Consider the following 20,882-nt stretch of genomic DNA (forward strand, 5'->3'; position numbering starts at 1 on the left):
CCCTATCACCCCTTACTGTCAGAAGGAAAAAGAGAGGAGGGGTTTGGGGATCTTTGTCACAGAGGGAACCATGGAAACAAGCGTTGCTAGGGGGATGGCTCTAAATTCAGGGGAAAGAAACTACAAGTGGGGAGAGGGAGTTGGTGGGCTCAAGGGCAGGTCATTTTTTCAAGGTACATTTCTCTGAGACTAGAGCAGCCTCTTTCACTTCTTGCATCCTCCCCCAACCCAGATAGAGCCCAGAGTTAAAGAATTTTAGAAAATTGGGGCCACTGTGAGGTTCAAATCCATCTTCATTGGTCCTGCAAGGGAAAAGCCAATGAAAATGGACTTCTTTTGTTCACATCCCAAGATTATACTCTACCTCTGAACTCTGCCTCTTTTCCAATCAGTTTTATGTACTATAAGCCAGGCTCTGTGCTAGGCACTGGGATATAATAGTCAGCAAAAGAGTCCCTGCTCTCACGGTGAGCTGATAGCAGGACAGCCACTTGGCTTGAAGGCCAGAGTTGCTCATATAGGCTAGATTGGACAGTCCTGCAGGGCAGTGTCCAGAGGGCTGCCAGGAGTCTCTCCAAACTCTCTTTGTAATACCTTTTAGCTTATCTATTACCACCTGAAGTTTACCTGAGAGCTTGCTGATAAAGGCCTGTTTTCCATGGGAACACCTAGAGTTCTAACCCCTCGGGTGAACACTTTGAATATACCTTTGGTAGTCTTGTCCTGTAAAATTACACTGACATCTTTTTCTCTGAAACAGTACACCAAGGATCACGAACTAGTCCTTTCTGAAAAGTGCCAAAGAGATGAAGGGTTGTTATTATTTTTTTTTATTTTACAAGAAATTAAAGACAACAAATCCCTCTCTCTTCCTTGATGGGTTAGGTGGGGGCTGAGTTATGTTCCAAGGTAGAGTATGATCATGGGGTGTGAACACAGTAAGTCCATTTTCATTGGCTTTCATTCCCTGAAGCTTGGAGTTGCACTCTGTTGGGGAGTGGAGAGGGGTACCCTGAAGAGGGATACCCCTCTCTTACATCCTCCCAGAAGCAGCTGTCTGAGGCCTACCTGTCCAGCTGACAGCTGGGAAGGGGTTGGGCCTTGGAGCTGGGCTCTGCCAGGCTTCTCCAAGATCCCTCTCTAACCTTCAGTTTCTCTGGGCCAGCTCTTCCCCACTCTGGGTGGAGAGGTCTGGCCCAAGGATGGAGGGCTGGGCTACAGAGGAGGAGTTTGTAATTAAAAAGAAAAAGAATTAAAAGCAGCACCAAAAGGGAAGGGTAATTATCCTTCAGCTGCTGCAGAAATACAATTAGGGCCATGCTCTCTGAGCCGCCAGGATATTGTGGCTTTTGCTAATTAAGAAGCGGATATGCCCTGCCAAGCGCAATTAGAGGCCGGCCGGGCAGCGAGGGCCATGCCTCTCCTCCACCAGTGCCTAGGCCTGGGGAAATTAACCCGTGAGCCCAGCGCTGGGCCAGGCTGGGGGTGGGGGGTGGGGGGTGGGGCAGGAGCAGGACTCCACGCTCCCCCTGCCCACAAACCTTTCCCTTTTTCCTTTCCTCTCCATTCTGCTTACACCAGCACCCCCACCTCCACTGCATTCTAAGCTGTGGCACTGGGAGGATTTTTCACCCTGGGCCTGGACTGTGAACTCTGGGGCGCGGGCGACCTGGTAAAGAGGGGTCACCATAACCTGGAGCTCTTCCTTTTTCCCTTCCCCATGATAGTCCAGGGCTTTAGGATGCCTGGAGAAAGGCGGAGAAATGAGCCGCCCGCTGCTTCTCTTTAAAAATAAGATCCTCTTATTATTAAAGGAGGTATGTTCGCTATAGAAAATTGAACACTCCGAAGAAAAAGAAAATAAGGAAATAATCCCCACCCCCGTCTGCACCCCCCATACTGAGTGGAGGTTCGGGACCATGCTGGGGTCGGGGAGGGGCGGCCGGAGGAGACGGGCCGGGAGGTGGGGCGCAGACAGAAGCCGCCCGGCAGGACCCTGGGGCTGGCTGACCGCCGGGTGGACCTGAGGTCACGCACCGCCTGGCGGCAGCGGCCCGGGCGCAGACGTGGACCAGCCAGCCCCATCTGGAAGACTAGTGATTTTGTTGTTGTCTCACTGCGCTCAACAACAAGTCCCAGTCTGCCGCATGGTGCCGGCTACCGCAGCCTGGGAGCGGGACTGGGGCTGGCTCTGCCCGTGCGCCCTTTGGGGCTCTCCTTCCCGAGTGCCTTTCTGTGCTTTCTCTGTCCTCTAGAAAGCACCCCTGGAAACTATCCTGAACAGCTCCCTGGGCAGCACACCTCAGGCAAACTCTTGCAGAAACAAGGACAGACTACAGTGTGGAGGGGGGGAGCATGAGGGTGGGAGGGGTGGACAGGGTCTCAGTCCTCCGGGAGCGGTGGGCTGCTTCCATACCACTAACAATGAGGTGGGGGGCGGGAGAGAGAATCCCTCTCACTGTCACTCACCGACTCACCCAACAGGCTTTTCTGATTGGGTTCCCTAAGTCCGCAGTACCTCCCACCCCGGGACCTGAGGTTTGATTGTTTTTGGCAGGAGACAGCCAGGGTGTGTGCCAGGCTAGGGGTTGGGGGTGGGGCAGGAAGGGGCATGCGTCCATGACCACGGTGCCTGCCATGCTTGGTGCCCTGGCAGCCACCTGAGGACATGCCTGATTCTGGGCAGCCTGGACCTTGCCTCGCCGACCCCAAGGTTGAGAGAGTGGACTTGACTGTATAGAACTTCTTCGTGGCCCCAGAATCTGCCAGTCAGTGCTGCTGGGCCCAGCGGTGTCACCAAAACTGGGCTGAGGAAGCCCAGTCCTCCAACTGACCTTGGGGCCACCCCACCAAGATGGCAGAAGCACTGATCTTGAAAACCACTTCCCAGCCTGCCTCCATGCCTCTGGGGGGCGGGGGGCACTTTGCCCTAGCATGGTCTCCAAGTCCCAATGATGAGACCCTCAGTGGAGACAAATTTTTCAAGCAACAAACTCGAATGCTCTCCCCAGTGTTTTCTACTGTATTCCCACCCTGGAGAAGGAGGCATTCCTGGGACCCTTGCACCACAGAAGGGAAGGGTTGGTCAGCCGCCTTGGGAGGCAGAAAAGACTGGGAAAGTCTTTTTTCTTCTTTAGAATACTAAAACATCTCACTAAGTTTGGTTGGGAATTTTACTCCTTTAGGGAGCCCTAAAAAAACGCAACCATTGCTGAGCTCACCCTGCCTCTTCCGCTTGCTGGCTGTGTGACCTTTGGCAAGGTACTTAACCTCTCTGATCCAATCAGTCATTCACTTCCATTCAGAGGCTGCTTCTATCACTGTTTCAGCTGCTCTTTCAGCTCCTCCAAACTGATTCTCTTCTTCCCCATTTCCTGCTTCTTAAATTTCTCTTTACTCCAATTCTGCCTAAAGCCAGTGGGCAGCCAGTCCTACTAGAAATCTCATTTTCACTTGAGAAGGCTGCAAATTGGTGTCACTCAGCAGGTGCTGGCCCTTCACTGGAGGAAAGGGGCCTGGATTGGGCCAGAAGGGTCAGCACTGGGGAACAACGGGAGGGAAGGGGAGTCAAATCTCTCCTAGACAGTCTTCAGTATCCAGGGCTGCTGCGGAGACAGAAGGGAAAGAGATCTTGCCTAAGTGAAATAAACATCTGGGGAGTGGGGAGGGATTCCTGGCTTTGAAGTCAGACATATCCCAGTTCCAATCCTGGCTGCATCACTTACTAGCTGTGTGACTTTGAGGCAGTTACTTAACATCTCTGAGCCTCAGATTCCTTTTTCATAAAATGGAATTGATCACATCTACCTTGCTAGGTTGCTAAGATAATTAATCAAAAGTGTCATAATATATAATGGCACATGTAAACACTCAGTTGTAATATCTTGGGCCTCCTCTTTCATAGTTTTTCTCTTCCCTGATCTGGGGCACCCACATGTCCTCTTCCCTGAAGACGGAACAAATGAGAACCACCTTCTCTCTATCAGTCTCTCTCATCACATAGAAGTTTTATCCCATTTAAATGTTTATCCTTCCCCTCCCAGATCAATATCTTGTCCATTTCAAGAGGCTCCATATATATTTAAAGAATGACTATAGATCAAGTCTTCCCCTCCTACCCCCTCGTACCTCCCCTTTTTAAAAATTCAGAAACCAAGTCTTATGTTGTATGATCTACCTCTAAGTCACTCAGCAAGATAGACTGCTTACTACTTGTTAAGGTAACTTTCTAGGATCCCCAGAACACAAAAGGGTTGGTGATCCAAGGGTCAGCCATCTGAGTCCCCCTACCTTAACTGCATGTCCCAGTTTATGCAGCCAGCAGCCAGGCTTCTTGCGTCCACGTCTCCCCTGATGAACAGGGAGGCAGCGCCCTCTGCTGGATCCTCTAGGTAGCTGCTCTCTAGCGCCCGTTCTCAGGCCTCCCTACCAGCTAGAATCACCTGGTGAGCTTTATGTAACTCTATGTTCAGGTCACACTGCAGACCAGTTAAACCAGAAATCTTGGGGTGTGACCCGAGTGTCAGTATTTTTTAAATCTCTGCAGGCGATTCCAATGTTCAGCCAAGATGGAGGAATAATTGCAGATTAATTTTCTATGTGAAGAAACTGTAGTCTAGAATGGAAAAAGTAACAGAGTAGAATGAAATTCCCCTGGATCAAATCTGGCCAGTTTTCCGTACAAAATTAGTCATGTGAGACTTGACATGGGTCTAAAAGCCCTGGAAAATCTCAGGAGTTGGGGGAAGGTTTAAAAGTATCATAAATGTCATGGCGATAGGCTGTGTCCAGGTAGGTCCAAAGTCAGTGTTGGATCAAGGGCGCTAATAGAGGGGGAATCTCCTTGAATATAATGAGTAAATCATCTACCTTGGCTCCCAGAATTGCGTCATCTTCACACCTTATAATACATCAGATTTTAAACTTGAGAGTGCATCAAGAAGCTGTTACTTAGCTTATTAAAACAGAGATTGCCAGGCCCCACCCACCCCTGAGTTTCTGAGTCAGTAGGTCCAACACATTTCCAGGGGATGCCTAGGCTGCTGGTTTAGGACCACACTTAGGGAAGCGCTGCTATAAAAAATGACCAAAAATGATCAGTATCTGCCTTTATTTCTGTACCTGGTCCAGCAGCATGGGAATCCCCACAGCATCCCAAATAGTCCTCAAAACAGGCACACCAGGAAGGCAGAATGGTGCCTGGAACGTGGCATAATGATTTTAAGTGCAAGCACATGTCAAGTCCTCTGTACTCAAGTGCTTCCGGATTGACAATGTGGAGGGAGAAAGGGTGGGGTCCCTGGAGGCCGGGCTTGGATCATGGGCTTTCCCTCACCAAGCCCCAGCTTCAAGGGATCTGTTATAGAGAAGCACCAGTCTTTGTGGAAGAAGATAGTTTCACTTCAGGCATCAGAAGTTGAGGTCCCTAAAGCTTGAGGTTGGAGCTACTGCAATTCACAAGTGAAGATGCCAACATTGGGTTATCCATATTGCGTACGTGTGGACCTTCAACTTTTTTGCTTGATCATATTTTTTATCATAAGTCTCAATAGTTACAAAGGATATATTGTAAATACCAACGTCCTTAAAAATAAATGTACCCGAGGTGGGTGAGGAAGAAAAAAAATGTGTCCATAAATGAATGCAGTGGAGTCTAAATATCCTAGCAATTTGATAACAACATTAGCCATTTTTAAAGTACATGAAACAACTATTACTGACAATGTTAAATTTTACCTGCACCCTGTGCACTTGGAAAAGAGGAATGGTGAACAAATTTCCCCCATTATTTTGTGTTTCAGAAGCAACTTACTGCGAAGAAACACCCTGCCCCATAAGACCAAGAAAAGACACCTGGGTTCCCCCATTGTGTATCTTTGATGAGGTATGGACATTCCAAATTCCCATTCTTTGCTTCTTTGGTGATTAGCTGAACTGGTGGGCTCACAGATCAATTGGAATAAAATGCTGTTTAACCAAACTTTGGTTAAGCTTTTTTCTTCCCCCTGGTCCCTGAACTATGGCCCACCCTCAACCAGAGCCAGTTTACAATCCTTCCTTAATGACCTCTCCAGGGAACAGGCTGGCCTCAGGGTAAAACAATCTCCATATCTAATATCTGATCTGATCACTTGGCTTCCACATCCTAGCCTTTATAGCCTTGATTACTCCCCCCTATAAAAGAAAACCTTTTCTGCTAGCTACCTTTGAGAACTAAAAGAGCATTCTCCATACTGCAATAAATCTGCCTCCTCCCACCCAGTCCTTTCAAATAAAATCTCTGCTTACTAAATCTGGATTTATTTTTCATTGACATTATTTGTTTTTATTTACATTTCACATTACATTTACATGCAATATTCTTTTTACTTTTTGAACTTACATTTTCATTCAGCTTCTGCTATGGAGCTTTATCCTAGCATAATATATCTTCCTGCTTGGCAATATTTGCTGCAGAATCCAATCCTACATCTTTTTTCATCAAATAATTCTTTGCAGTTTTTTTTGTGTGTGGGGGGTAATTAGGTTTATTTATATGTTTGTTTGTTTGTTTGTTTTAATGGAGATGCTGGGGATCGAACCCAGGACCTGATGTATGCTAAGCATGTGCTCTGCCACTGAGCTATACCCTCCCCCTGTCATACTTTTTTGTCACCAAATTTTACACATATATATATATATAATTTAACTTGTTCACTCTAGAAAAATGTCCTGGGACCCATAAGGCTCCAAGTATTATTTTTTTTGCCTTCTGGATTAAGATATTGTTATAATTATTTGTATTACATGTGAGCAAACAATAAACACACAGCATTTCATTATATGAGCACTAACCTTTAAGCATAAAAAATAAATTTTCATTAGAAGTGCCATTGAAATTATGTCTCTTCTGGAGATAGATTAAGCCAGTTACTTTTCTATTAAGTTTATAAATCTGGGGACGAATATCACTTTTTGCAAGAATGAGACAGAGTTGGGCCTTCTGCTTTGTTTTATGGGTGTGAGCACTGATAAACATTGTTCACATAAAAAACAGAAGTGGAAGGAGGTTTATTCTGGCAATGTCTCTCAGTTCTTCTAATTTCTGATAATTGTCTAGTCTCAAAAAAAATTTTAATGACCTATTAGCTGACAAAATGATTAAATCCTCCTTGAGTCATAGTGAAAGCAAAGAACTAGAAACTAGACTTGTAGAAGGATTTCTTGCCCAGTTCTCAATAACAACCCATATTTTGAACAGCCTTATTTTCCTTCTTCTCTGGAGACTATTTTTATTTCCCAGGGTAATGCAACAAAGCAAGATTTAGAATGGTTGTGTGTGTGTAACTTTCCTTTGTAAAATGGGAGACAGCTGATTGTAAAAGAGGAGAGGGCAGTTGGACCCCAAGGACTCGAGGCACATTCCCAGGTCTAGTCCTACGGGAGAGGACAATCTGATTATTGGCTCTCTTAAAAACCCTCTTTGCCCCCAGAGTTACCTCTCACAGAGTCTCCAGATCTGAATACAGCTGCTCTCCATTCTCTTCCCTTCTGCTCTCTTTCCCTCAGCGTTTCCTCCTAAGAAGCTCTGGAATCTGTCCCAAGCTCTTTATCCTCTCCACCACTCTGGCCACCAGGATCTTATCCTGCCTGAATGTCCACAATCACTCCCCTCCACCCTTCTTTCTCCTGGGGGGATCGTTCCTCTGTTACTGCAGCCAGAGTGAACTCCTCCCAGTGCAAATCGCTGGTGAACCAGCTCTGGCTTCAACTCTTTCCAGCTTCCCCAAACTTTCAGGAGTCTGAGTAGAAGGACTGATTTTCTCTAGTGGCTTTATCCTTTGTCCTATTACCCTCAAATCTGTACCCTGGTCAGAAATAGCCTATTTCTGGACACACATACCCCTGGTCTTCTGAGTACTTTTGAGATGCCACTACTGCTTGCAAAATGGAGCTAGAAGGAAACTGACTGCCTCGATAAGGGTCTTTGGATCCTAGCTATTTCTCCTTAATTTTTTTAAATGTCAATTTCTTTCATTGTAAAACAGGAATAATAACGGTACATATCTCAAAGTATTCGTCTGATTAAATGGTTATGTTGCCCAGCATACTGTTAGTACTCATATAATAAATGCGAACTGTTTATTATTTTTTGTTGTTATTCACGTTGCACTAAGTTGTCTGTTAGTCTCTGTTACTGTGCAGACCATGAGCAATCAAGGTCCCCAGTGATTGTGCTTATTCTGTGTATCCCAATGCCGAGCCCATAATAGGAAGCTATTTTTTATGAGTAAAGTATTGCAAAAGGATAAATGAAAAAATAGCGCCGAAGGAGCAAACTTGACTTAAAAAAAAAATCTTTCTTTAGTGCCCATCATGTATATTATTTCACTGAAATCCCCTCGACCCTCCAGGAGGTAGGGGGTATTATTTCCATTCTACAAATGTGGGTGTGTACGCTGTAAGTCATTCTGCCTTTAGGGCACGGAGCTCACAGGAGCCCACATCCCGACCCAGGGAGCGGGATGGACTGGAACCTGGGGACACAGATGAGAGCCGAACCGGGAGAGAGGAGGCCAAGCGCCTCACCAGTCTCTTTAACATTTCCCGCGGGCTTGGAGGTCCTGTGGCACCAACCACGCCCCTTTGGGAGTCCCCGCCCCCCTACTCCCAAGCGCCAACCGGCAGCTAGCCAGGCTCCCGGCCAATCAGAAGAGGTCCTAGGCGGGCGCTGCCATTCAGCGAGCCAATAGGCGGGCGACCGGAGCGGGGCTTGCCCGGGCATGTGGGAGCTGCGGGCTGCCTGGACGCCACGTGCGAGCGTGAGGAGAATCGCGGGGCTTCAGGTGATCTCGGGGACCCTGCTGGGGATCGCGGGGTCGGGCGGGCTGACGCGATGAGTCCCTGGCCGCGGGGCCCTGCGCCTTGTGTCCGCCCCCGGCCTGCGCGGCGGACGCCCCGGCCGGGCCGATCCGGCTCCCGGGATCCGCGGTGTGCAGGCCTGGCCTCAGGCGCAGCCTGGTCCCGGCCTCACCCGCTCCGGGGTCTCGGGCCTGAGAGGCGGCTCTGGGCGATGAGGCTCGGCCTGGTGGGCGTCTGCTGGGCGCCAAGAACAGGGAGTGACCAACGCCCCAGTCCTTGCCGGGGTGAGGCCAGGCCTCCCACACGTCACTTCTCGGAGAACGCCGGCGGCTGGGGGAGACAGTGCGGGGCTTTCCTCGGACTTTTCTTGTCTCGTGAACTTCCTGGTAGCATAGGGGACTTTATAGAGCCAACCTTTCTCAATTTCGGGCGATTATTAGTATCATGGCTGGGGGTGGGGCGCTCTTTAAAATGCAGATTCTCAGGCCCTGTTTCCCCAAATGGCAGTTAAGAAGGTGTGGGGGTAGACCTAGAAATCGGCCTTTTAAAAGATGTCTTAACTGATTCTGGTAATGAACTGCTTTTGGGAAGCCCTTAACCTAGTTGGATGCTCCGGTTAAATAAACCCTCGTTTTCTGTTAGGAGACTCTGTCTTGGTCCAGTTCATCTAGCTCTGGTTCTGGGCTGGAGAGAGATATGTTCGCCTTCACTGAAAGAGTTGTTATTAGAGCAAAACTTTTCCCCAGCCCTACTGAGCTCCATGTGGGGGCCCAGGATGAGGGAGGCGTGCCCTTCCTGATTAATTGTTGGTTCTGATGCGTCAGCTAGGTCAGGGCGTGTAGAAAGGACTGTTTTCCTCTTGGAACACAAGGCCACAGAGACCTTGTTTCTTAGGGATCCTAACTTGTGCGGCCTTTGGAACCTTGCCAGTAGTGTCAGGGAGCTACCGACCAACTGTAGCCCGGCCTCAGCTCCTGACCCGGAGGAGAAAAGAAAGGGCCCTCCTCTCCAACGGAAGTCATTTATTAGTGGGATCAGTCTCTGTCTTCTTAGTCCTCATTCTCCCTATTGCTGGGCTGAGGCAAACTGAGGTTCTGTATTTGTCAGCCCGAATATGTGGCTTGTTAATATGAGGAAGCTGATTATAGTTAAAGAGCCTCTTTAACAAGGAGAAGGCTTCTTGGGGAAGGAATAAGCAAGCAGAGGGATGAGTCAGAATGGGTCACCTGTCCCAAAACTCTAGGGAGATTGATGGCTCCCATCTATCTCTGGATTTTAGGGTGGGAGGGGCGAGGGGAGATAATTAGTTTTGTTTGTTTATTTATTAATGGAAGTACTGGGGATTGAACCCAGGACCTCAAGCAAGCTAAGCATGCACCCTACCTCTGAGCAGTTAAGTGCATCCCCACCTTCCCCCGCATCCGTCTCTGGATTAAACTCAAACTTTTGCCACGGTCCAGGGACAATTCTCTCTGACTGTCCCCACTCCACTTATCACCTCATCCCCTACCTTCTTGCTTTCCAATTGCTGCACCAAACTCCTTGCCTTCCCACAGTGGATGTGCTTTGCCTCTTGGACTTTGTCTGTCTGGATGCCCTTCCCTTCCTGGGCTGCCTGGGAGACCTTTCTGAAACCCTTCAAAGTGCTTCTCTTTCCCCCCAGCTCCCACCAACTGCCAGGCCTTCTCTGAACCAGCGTTTCTGCTTGTTCAAATACCCGGCTTGGTGAGTCAGGCCTGAGTCCTTAGTCCATGGCTCCCATCCTGAGCACACCCTTGTAAGTTTCTGACTGTCTCTCACTTTCCCTGCCTAGAGTTCCTGAAGATGTTCCTCCAGCTCTGTAGTCCCCATAGGTTGGCAGAGAGCAGGCCTGGTGTCAGCTCCGTTCACACACTTCTGGGGGAAGATCTGCTCCATGCCAAGTCACAGGCTGGCTGTTGGAGAAGGGACAGAGACAAACAAGGCTCTATCCCTGCCTTCAGAGTGCTCTGAGGCAGACTGTAATTACTGACTTTGAAGGGTGTAGTAAATTCTCTGATTGTGCTGTCAGAGCACAGAGGGGTGAACTTCTTTGCTCCCCAGCTAGACTGTAAATGTCTGGGGTCAGGGCTACTGCTCCATATTTCAGTGACCTCCTGAGGTGCCTCTGGGGCTCCCTCACTTGGCCAGCAGAGACCAGTTGGGGACATTAATTGAGGGTAGGAACAGCTTGGGGAAAAGCCACCAGTGTACTGGACTTCCTAGAGTTGGGGCAGAAGGTTAAGTGGTAAAAAGCGGAGAAGAGCAGTTCCTGCAGCCAGGCCCACCTTGTGCCTCACGGCCAAATGGCATCAGGGTGCTGGTGGGCCCCTCTTCCTCCATCGTGGGGTACTTCTCTTTTCCCCTGATGTGGCCACTCATTCCTCTCCCTTCCACCTGGAGGGATGCTATTCCACCTTCACCCAGACTTGACTTCCTCCCCTGGCACTTCACACGCAGCCCTTCACACACTTTCTGCTTCATTTCTGTCTCTGCAGTGACACTGAACTCCTTGGAGTCCAGGATTCATTTTTGTAACTCTCTGCCCAGCACTTGGCCCAGTTGGGACCCCAGAGGCCTCTGTGGCATTGGCCTGTGCAACCCAGAGGCATAAAGGGTTGTTCCTGAAGGGCTTCCTGGAGGACACAGAAAGGGTACGAGGGATGTGAGTGGGAAGGGAGGCAGGAGGAAGGCCTGTGGGAGGGGCCAGTGAGTCCTGGCTGAGGCAGCTCTGGCCTGGGAAGAGCTGGTAACCAACCATGAGCTGGAGTCCTCAGCTCTCGGGGCAGAGTGGGTGGAGGAGGGAGCATGTAGTTAGTTATTGAGCCCCTGCTGCATGTAATATACACAGATCCCAGCACACATAGATTGGGCCATTTCCTCTTCCCGTGGGAAGGGTAGTCGGGCCATTTTACATGCAAAGTATCTGACACTCAGTGGTTAGGTAACATACAGAGCTGAGTTAGCCCCTGCTTTGCCTACTTCAAAGCCCTGGTTTTCTGGTGTTTTAAAAATGTGCCAGCTGACTTAGCACAGCAAACAAGAGGAAACTTTCCCAGCTACATCTGCTGTTGGGAAGATGCTGGCCTTATTGCATGGGATTTGCAAACCCATGTGAACATCAAACCTTTCCTGTGGCAGTGGTTTGCAACAGCATCTCTTCTCAGGGATGGAGAACTTGGAGGGTACCACAGAAATCTGCAGCACTACAGAGCAGGGTTTTTTTCTGTTTCTCTTTAAGATTTGAGCTGGTTTACCAGCACACCAGTGCCTATAGGCTTCAGTGATAAAACTACACATCCAACTATTTTAAAATGTTTGTAGACATTGTCGTGAATGAATTAGAAAGTCATTTAGTGGATTACATCATTTTTGTTAACACAGACCCAAAAACAACTATTGTGAGCTTCCTGTGAAATATTTTCTCCAGGTTCTGCTGTGGAAATGTGCCTTCACATTTCATGAAGATTTTTGGTTTTGTTTTTAATGGGACTTCATATATATACCTTTTGTGTAACCTTTATTTTCCCGTAACTATACCTTTCTAAAATTTTTGATACTAACATTGCAGGTAAGCTACGGCTTGGAGGTTGAGAGCGTGGATTCTGAGTTTACATCAGCCTTTGTTACTAATTGAACAAGTTTCTTAACTTCTATGCCTCAGGTTTTTTTGAAGATTTAAAATTTTTGTTGAAATATCTTTTATTTAAATTTTTATTTAGCTATTTTAAAATTAAATTATAGTTGATCAACAATGTTGTGTTAGTTTCAGATGTACAGCAAAGTGATTCAATTATATATACATATATATATATATATTCTTTTTCAGATTCTTTTTCATTATAGGTTATAGGCCTCAGCTTCTGTACCTGTATATGAGGATAATGATACTTTGTTCAAGTTTTTGGGAAGACTGAGTGATTCCATGTGTGATTCCGCATGTGGGATTGACTGTGTGAGTGCGATTATTATTAAAATAGGTCTGTGACTCCACTTGGGATCCTGAGACAAAGTATAGGGCTCTAGGGCAGCCCGGCAGTAAACACTGCAGGGAGGAAGTGGGGGATGGAGGGGCGGGGCTGGCCTGGCACCCTCCTCACCCAGCCCCTCTGCCCTCTGTGTTCTCTCCCCAGGTTGTTGCCTCACTGGCAGGTTACCTCCCAGGCCTCCGTTGCCCTGAGCGGTGAGCTGATTGGGATGGTACCCCGGGAAGCTCCTGAGTCTGCCCAGTGCCTGTGTCCTTCCCTGGCCAGCCTGAATGCCAAGGATGTGCTTCGGAGGAAGCACAAGAGGAGGAGCCGACAGCACCAGCGGTTCATGGCCCGGAAGGCTTTGCTTCAGGAGCAGGGGCTGCTGAGCACACCCCCAGAACCGGGATCCTCCCCACTGCACATGTGGTGGGGGGCACCGCCTGGCAGGGAAGCCGCCAGCAGGGCGAGGCAGCATCCAAAGGCTGCATCTGGAAATGCCTCTGCCAGCAGAAAGTCCACCCCCAGGGAATTTGCTGGTCCCATGCCCACCAGGTGCGTGGCTATCGACTGTGAGATGGTGGGCACGGGACCCCGAGGGCGAGTGAGTGAGCTGGCCCGCTGCTCTGTGGTGAGTTACCATGGCGACGTCCTCTACGACAAGTACATCCGGCCTGAGATGCCCATCGTGGACTACCGTACTCGCTGGAGCGGCATCACTCGGCAGCACATGCGCAAGGCCATCCCCTTCCAGGTGGCCCAGAAGGAGGTGAGGGCAGGGCTGGGGGCTTGTCTGGGTCGGTGTGATGGGCTGGGAAGAGCAGTCCCTGGTCTGAGTCAACACTTAGCCAGCCTCTGGAAGCGAGAGACCTCAGGAAACTTACTTCTCCAAACAGTGGGTTTTTTCTCCATAGAAAAGGGTGAATAGAAATCTGCCCTTCCTGCATGGAAGGACTGCTGGGGTGTTCGCAATCGTTTTTGTGGAAAGGCTGTGCGGACTGTAAGGTTTGAAATAGCTTACGCTCTGCATTTGCTTTTCTGTTATAAAAGTGTTACATGTCTGCATAAAATTTGTAAGGCCCATGGTGGTATCACCTTCAGGTGTTTTTTCATTGCTTTGAAAAAAATTAATTAGTGGTTGGGACCACACTAACATGCCAGGAATGTCCCAAACATCCTTGAGCATGGGAGATGCCTAAATCCTTATTAACAATGCTGGATCCTTGTCCCCAGACCCCTCCGTAGAGATTCTAATCCAGCAGGTCTCTAAGCCTTGGGAGGGTTCCTAAAAGCCATCACGCTGTTCAAACTTGCACAGTAAAAAACTTAGAGCTAATAGGGAAATGGGGTTAGGGACACGGCCCTCAGAAAACTTCATCAGTGACAGCCAAAAATAAAAAGATAGAAACTTAGTAATAGCGGTAGCGCCATTTTGCATAGGTTCAGTGGTTAAGAAATGCGTAAATACACCAGTAAGTGTGGCACTTTGCCTTGAAAAAGACCTGGAACTCTCAGGGAAGTGGGTGTCAGGAGGGTGGCGGCCAGCACTATGGTGGAGGGGTGGAGGGAGTTACCAGAAGTCAGGAAGTGGGGACACCAGGTGCAGGCAGCCATGGCTCAGCAGGCAGGTGAATTAAGCTGGCTGGTAGGTGTTGGAAGCATGGGCACTTTGTGGATTCCCTGGTGGCTCAGTGCAGCTGGGTGCGGTCCCTGCATTCACCGGGTGTTTCTCAAGGGCGAAATTTGCATTATTCTCAAATCAAGTCCTAATACATTAACCACTGTTGGACCATTTTGCATTTTCAAAACAAGGGTTGTAGCAGAACTACGTAACATTTCTGGGTTATTTGTGGGATTAGGTAAATTTAGGAGATACCTGTATAAGTCATCTTGTGTCTTCCTTTTTCACATAAGATACAGCCAACGCATATCTTTCAAAAGGTTGTTTATCAAGCAGACTGATCAGGAGTGGGAGGAACAGGAAAGGAGGGCTGTGGAGAACCCTCTAGCTCTTTGGTGCTTCCCTCGACCTGCCAAGAGCAGGACCACTTTTGATCTGCCCAGACTCTGAGCCAGTGTGGAATGCGCTACATGGCTTGTGTGTGTGTGTGAGGGGTGACTGGGGTGGGTGGCACTCCCCTACCATAGAAGTCTAAACGCACCTTACCCATATGCTGTGAGAGCTGAGTTTAGCAATAACCCACACTTGGCGCCAGCAGAGGCAGGCCGTGGGAGGCCAGCGGCGGGAGATAAGGAGATCCAAGCCCAGTAAAGAGGGTGTTGCAGGCCCATGGCTCTGGTCGTGGCCTGCCCGGGGCCTGAGGAGGGTGGAAGGCGGGAAAGAGAGGAACACATTGTGCCGATGGTCAGAGCTGAGCCGGAGGGCAGATTTCGAGGGTGAGAAATGGGAGTCGTGTACAGCAGAGGGGCAAAGGGACGGAATCCTGAAGGGAGGGACTGTTCTGTTAATAGTATAGAAGCTGCTGTTGGTGATAATGTCTCCAGTGCCCTGCCCAGTTCTGTGACTTCACCCGGTGGGTCTCCACTGAGCACCCACTGTGTGCTGAGCTTTCGTTGATCATCACTAGTCCAGGAAAACATGGTCCCTGCATGTTACAATGAGCTTACAGTAGGGGGAGTTGGACAGACCCTGCTGGAGCTAAACATGTCCTTAGAAAATGTGTGAATCCCCCTAAGGAGGGAACAGGGGAGGCCTCCCAACCTGCAAGCTGAGACCTGCTGGGTGGGGCGGGAGGGCTGGTGAGGGCTTCCAGGCTGAGAGAGAAGGGCCTGTGCCAGCAGGGAGGAGTGCTTGTATCGGGTGACCTACCGCCCTAGAGCTCCCTGATGCTCAGGACCACCCCGTCAGGGCTGTTGGCAGCTTTCCTGTTTTGCAGGTGCGGGGGATGCTTATGCACACCCCTGGGTATGGTGAGTAGTGAGTAGATGGTCTGGATTCAAACTTGGGCAGCCTGGTTGAGGGGGGAACCCATGGTCTCCCCTCTCCGTGCTGCCTCCCTCCAAAGGGGTCCCCGCACCCCTGATCAGGGTGTCGGGATGTGTCTTGTGCCCACCTGATGGTGGGGCCCTCCTGACTCCTGCTTACAGATCCTGAAGCTCCTGAAGGGCAAGGTGGTGGTGGGCCACGCGCTGCACAACGACTTCCAGGCTCTCAAGTACGTCCACCCTCGGGGCCAGACCCGGGATACCACTTATGTCCCGAACCTCCTCAGCCAGCCGGGCCTCCACACCCGGACCCGGGTCTCTCTCAAGGACCTGGCTCTGCAGCTGCTGCACAAGAAAATCCAGGTACGTGGTGCAGGAGCATTGGGCAGAGGGTGTGGGGAGAAGGCCTGGCCTCCATGCCCTTTGGACCACGGACAGGCCATGCCTCCAGCCTCCCAGTCAGGTCCCGGGGCTCCCGCGTGTAGCCCTGGGGGTTTTCCCTCCACAGTCCTCCTTCCCCAGTGCAGTGTGACAGCCAGCCACATCCCCCAGGCTGATCTCTTTCAGACCTGTCTCCTGCCCAGTTCCTGGCTCTGTCCCTGTGTTTTCATGTAGAACCTCATCTCCTGCAACCAGAGTGGAGCCTTCAGCCGGGACCCCGAGTAACTTGCTCCTGCTGCACCTCGTGTTCCTTATTCCATCTGCTTTATGAGCCTTTGAAGCAGGGATTTTTTTTTTCCATCATGTTTTATATTTGAAGAAACAGGCTTAGAGAAGCCAGCTGGCTTGTGGCACGGCTGAGATTCCAGCACTTTGCTGGGTGACTAGGACCCATGCCTTTTTCACTGTACCAGGCAGTGCACCCCCATTCTGAGAATAAGCACCCCTTGGCTTGTCCACAGAGTCCGGAGGGCCAGGCCTCCCGCCGGGACTGCGGGCAGTGATGGGTGGGCTGTCATCCTCAGGTGGGCCAGCACGGGCACTCGTCGGTAGAAGACGCCATGACGGCCATGGAGCTCTACCGGCTGGTGGAGGTGCGGTGGGAAGAGCAGGAGGCCAGCAGCCTCCAGACGCACGCTGAGGACAGAGACCCCGACAGCAGCACGGACATGGAGCAGTATATGGAGGACCAGTACTGGCCTGAGGACCTGGCCCAGGGCACCAGCAGAGGAACGGGGGAGGTGCAGGGCAGGAGGGAGTGAGGGAGGAGAGGCTCCCGTGGAGAGTGGGGTCAGGAGAGCACTAGGGCGTCATCCTGGCTGGGGCAGGATGCTGCCAGCTGCCCCAAGAGTCAGTGGAGTTGGGACCATCTGTCCTCTGAGCTCCCTTTGCCCCCAGCCCTCCCCTCTCCAGGGCTATGGTCTGCTTTTTCCCCCTGACTCCTGTGGTTTTGCTAATGGCTCTTCACAGACACCAGGAAAATGTCAGGCGGACCAGCTGCTGGAGCCCAGCAGGAGTAGGGAAGGTGCCCACAGACAGCCCCGGGCTGTCATGCCTTCCCGCCCCCAAGCTGTGCTCTCTCCAGGGGTAATGTCTCCTCTGGGGCTGGTGGGGGGGAGGGGTCAATGCCCTGGACCTCCCTTGGCTCAGCTCAGTGGCCTGGGGTAAGGTTTTCTTCTGTTGTTGCCATCTACCTCTTCCTCCACAGTCATTTTCAGGTTCGGAATAAAGATGCCCTGAAGCTGTAGAGATAAGGCCATCTCTCTGTAGACTTCAGGGACGTTTCTTCCCCCTCTCTCAGGACTGGCACTCTGGCTGAGCCATTGTAGGAACTACTAGGCTACAATGGAAGAGCAGAGCCCACAGGCCCGTGGGGAGCTGGTCCTCACAGCTGCCAGACATCACTATTCTGGGAGGAGGGGAACAGATAGGCTTTGGGTAGAGACCAGCATGTTTATTTTGACCCAAATCAGGCATTCCTCCTGCCCACCCAGCACGAGGCTCTCTTAAGCGAAAGCCTGAGAAGCAAGACAGCAGTTTGAATTCTGGGACCCCGGCGCAGAATTGCCCACAAGGAACCTTTATTTATTGCGGGCAGGGCGGCGGGGCTGTAGAGGAGCAGAGGGCAGGTCCGCTGGGGCCGGGCTGGGCCTTGATGGCCATGCAGCTGTGCCTGCACTCGGGTGGGTGCCCCTAGTCACCATGGTGCTTGAGTTGTCTCCAGTTTTCTAAAAATGTTCTCTGTCAGGATTTCATCCCCCAGCCCTCTTTCCTTCTTTCTTCCTAAGGGGCAATTTGGGGTACTGGCATAACCAAGAGCTCAGGTCACACAGGACCGTTGAACGCCATCTTTGCTTGCCACTTAGTGGCTTGGAGACTTAGGCAAGTGCGTGACCTCTCTTGAGTCTGTTACCTCATCTGTAAAACAAGGATAGTGATACAACCTACCTCACAGGGTTACGAGGATGAAGCGCTAACTCCTTGGCACGGTGCTCGGCACATAGTGAGCTGAGGTCAGTGTGAGCAGCTCTTTTTCTTTAAGGATTGGTGTCAGCCTCTTCTGGATAACCCTTGAACATGCCCTCGGGTTGAGTGGCCTTGGCCCAGGCAGAACGGTCCTTGTGGCTGTTGCAGCAGGTGGGGCCCAGGTCGGTGAGGACACAAGGTGGAAGTTCCGGCTCTCACCGTGCCCTGTGCTGCATGACCTGTCTTCACTCAGCGTCCCTCCACTGCAGGCAGGAAGTGACAATGGATTTCATGTCAGTGTGAGCAAGTTTCCCGGACCAGGAAGGAAGAGACACTACTGAAACCACACTACTGTGAACTCGAGACCACAGGTTGTTCTGGGAGCTGACTGAGTCACTGTCTGCTGCTGGCCTGGCTCCAGGACTTAAAGTGTAGCTGACGCCACACTCACAGCCAAGCTATAGCTTCAGTTCTTTGGTCTGCTGGTTGAGGGAGGATGGAGCAGTGGGGAAACATACTGGGTTTAAAATTGGCTTTGTAAAACCATTTGTTCTGGAATAAAACTCAATTGGAAAACTGGGTGAATTGGCCTTTTCTCTGAATTCTTCTACTAGGGTGGGAGGCTGGCTTGGTGGAGGGTTTGGGGGCTACTGGGACACTGAATCTTGCTCACAGCTTTCGCCTTTGAGGTGGGTGGTTTTCAAGATGATGCTATGGGATGTGGCAAGAAAATACTAGAACCGCAGAATTTATGTTTCTTTTTTAATTTTGTAACTGCCCTGTTATATAGAGCACAATTTTATTAAACTTGTTTCTCTGAAGGTATGTACTCACTTTTTTCTCTTAAGATTTTTTTAGTTTTAAATGAAAATAGATACTGTAAAATTTACCATCTTCACCACTTTTAAGTGTAGAGTTAAGTTTGTTAAATGTATTCACTTTGTTGTGCAACTAAGTCTCCAGAACTGTTTCATCTTGCAAAACTGAAACTCTACTCAGTAAACAATAACCCCTCATTTCCTCCTCCCTTCAGCTCCTGGCAACTACGGTTCTACTTTCTGTTTCTATGGATTTGAGTAGATATTTCCTATAAGTGGAATCCTGTAGTATTTGCCTTTTTGCATCTGGCTTATTTCAGTTAACATAATGTCCTCAGAGTTCATCTCTGAGGTTGCAGTGTGTGTCAGAATTTCCTTCTGTTTTAAGGCTGACTAATCATTTGGAGGGACCTGCCACCTTCTGTTTAACCATCCATCCACTGGCATTTGGGTTATGTCCCTGTCCCGGGCTATTGTGAATAATGCTGCTATATCTTCAGGGCCCTGCTTGCCGTTCTTTTGGGTGTATACTCGGAAGTGGGATTGCTGGATCACGGTAATTCTGTGTTCAGTTTTTTAAGGACTACAATTGTGTTTTTGAGGAACACAATTTTTTGTGTTCATTTTGCACAGTGGCTGCACACTTTTACTTTCCCACTAACAGTGCACAAGGGTTCCAATTTCTCCACATCCTCTCTGACAATTTGTTATTTGTGGTCTTTTTAAGAACAGCCATTCTGACAGACGTGGGGTGATAATCTTGTTTTGATTTGCATGTCCCTGGTAGTGATGCTAAGCATCTTTTTCACATGTTTATTGGTATATAGTTTATTTTTAATTCATTCTTTTTATATCTGTCTTAAGAAAATTATTCCTTTGGTACAGTTTGACCTGTTTTAAGTTGAACCACATACAATTGCTGGTATTTGACTGCAATGGTTCCATCTGTGGTATATAACTTAGAAATTTACATACATACTTTAGGGGTACGTGTCTGGCTGAGGTTGGAGAAGGCTGCGCTGGATTTCCAAGGGCAGGTTGCCTGTGGGGAAAGGTATCTGGCCCATTGCTATGAATCATCTGCCTGGCCTGCGCCCTGTACTCTGCTGGGGCTTCAGAGAAGGCCACACAGTGGTAACCTTTGTACCTGCTACAGGCACGAGAGGTGGGCCAACTGTGGCAAAATGTGTGTCTTGTAAGGCTGAGAGGTTTGCTCTGAGTGACTCACTTTCCTGCTGTCCCCTGAACCACTGAGATTCGTGGACTTGGTCTGGCCGATGAGGGACACCAGGTAAAACTGGGACACATCATCACTAGGAAATTCTCAGCCCACCTTCCTGGCTGGGGTCAGGGATTCCTCCCCTAGGCACTGCTCGCCAGTGCCTGGGTCCATCCTCAGAGCACACAGACAATACACTTGAAAACAGTCAGCATGATCCACGCAGGATTCCAGGTGCTGGGGGCCCTCACAGCAAACCAAACAAATGGGAGGGGGAAAGTTAAGTGAACAAGTAAACTTTGCGTTATTTCAGGGGATGCGAATTTCTATGCAAGAGACCCGGGGAAGAGGATAGGAGGTGCAGTTTAAGATAGAGGCCAGGAAGGCCTTGGTGAGAGAAGGGAGGGAAAGGGAACAAACCAGAGAGATAACCTGCAGGAAGCTTTCCAGACTAGGGACAGCACATGTCCAGGCTCTGGGGACAGAAAAGGCCAGTGGTGGGAAAGGAGGTGAGAAGGGGGTGTGGGTAAAGGTGTAGGAGAGGGGCTGACCTTTGTCTCCTCCACCTGAAGGCGGAGGTCTGTCCTCCCCTACCATGTGGTGAATGAATTAAGGAATGACACACCTCTGAAGGAGAGAGGCTGGTGGTACAGCTCAGTGGTAGAG

The 20,882-nt window shown here is 49.9% G+C and overlaps 1 protein-coding gene across 3 annotated transcripts; it reads left to right on the top strand.

Annotated features, from left to right (window-relative positions):
- Positions 1-8,730: 8,730 nt before the first annotated feature.
- AEN (apoptosis enhancing nuclease) lies at positions 8,731-18,764 on the top strand. 3 transcript variants are annotated; one of them, XM_072950754.1, is made up of 5 exons: positions 8,765-8,825; positions 11,358-11,513; positions 12,993-13,596; positions 15,936-16,136; positions 16,739-18,764. In XM_072950754.1, the coding sequence occupies exons 3-5, from the start codon at positions 13,057-13,059 to the stop codon at positions 16,973-16,975; spliced, it is 978 nt and encodes a 325-aa protein (XP_072806855.1). In that variant the 5' UTR covers positions 8,765-8,825; positions 11,358-11,513; positions 12,993-13,056; the 3' UTR covers positions 16,976-18,764. The 3 variants fall into 3 exon arrangements, with proteins under 3 accessions (XP_072806854.1, XP_072806855.1, XP_006198619.1); XM_072950753.1 differs by lacking the exon at positions 11,358-11,513 and having other exon boundaries at positions 8,731-8,825; XM_006198557.4 differs by lacking the exons at positions 8,765-8,825; positions 11,358-11,513 and adding an exon at positions 12,708-12,814.
- The last annotated feature ends 2,118 nt before the right edge of the window (positions 18,765-20,882 follow it).

Source organism: Vicugna pacos, chromosome 27 (genome assembly GCF_048564905.1).
Source record: "Vicugna pacos chromosome 27, VicPac4, whole genome shotgun sequence".
Lineage (NCBI taxonomy): Eukaryota > Metazoa > Chordata > Mammalia > Artiodactyla > Camelidae > Vicugna > Vicugna pacos.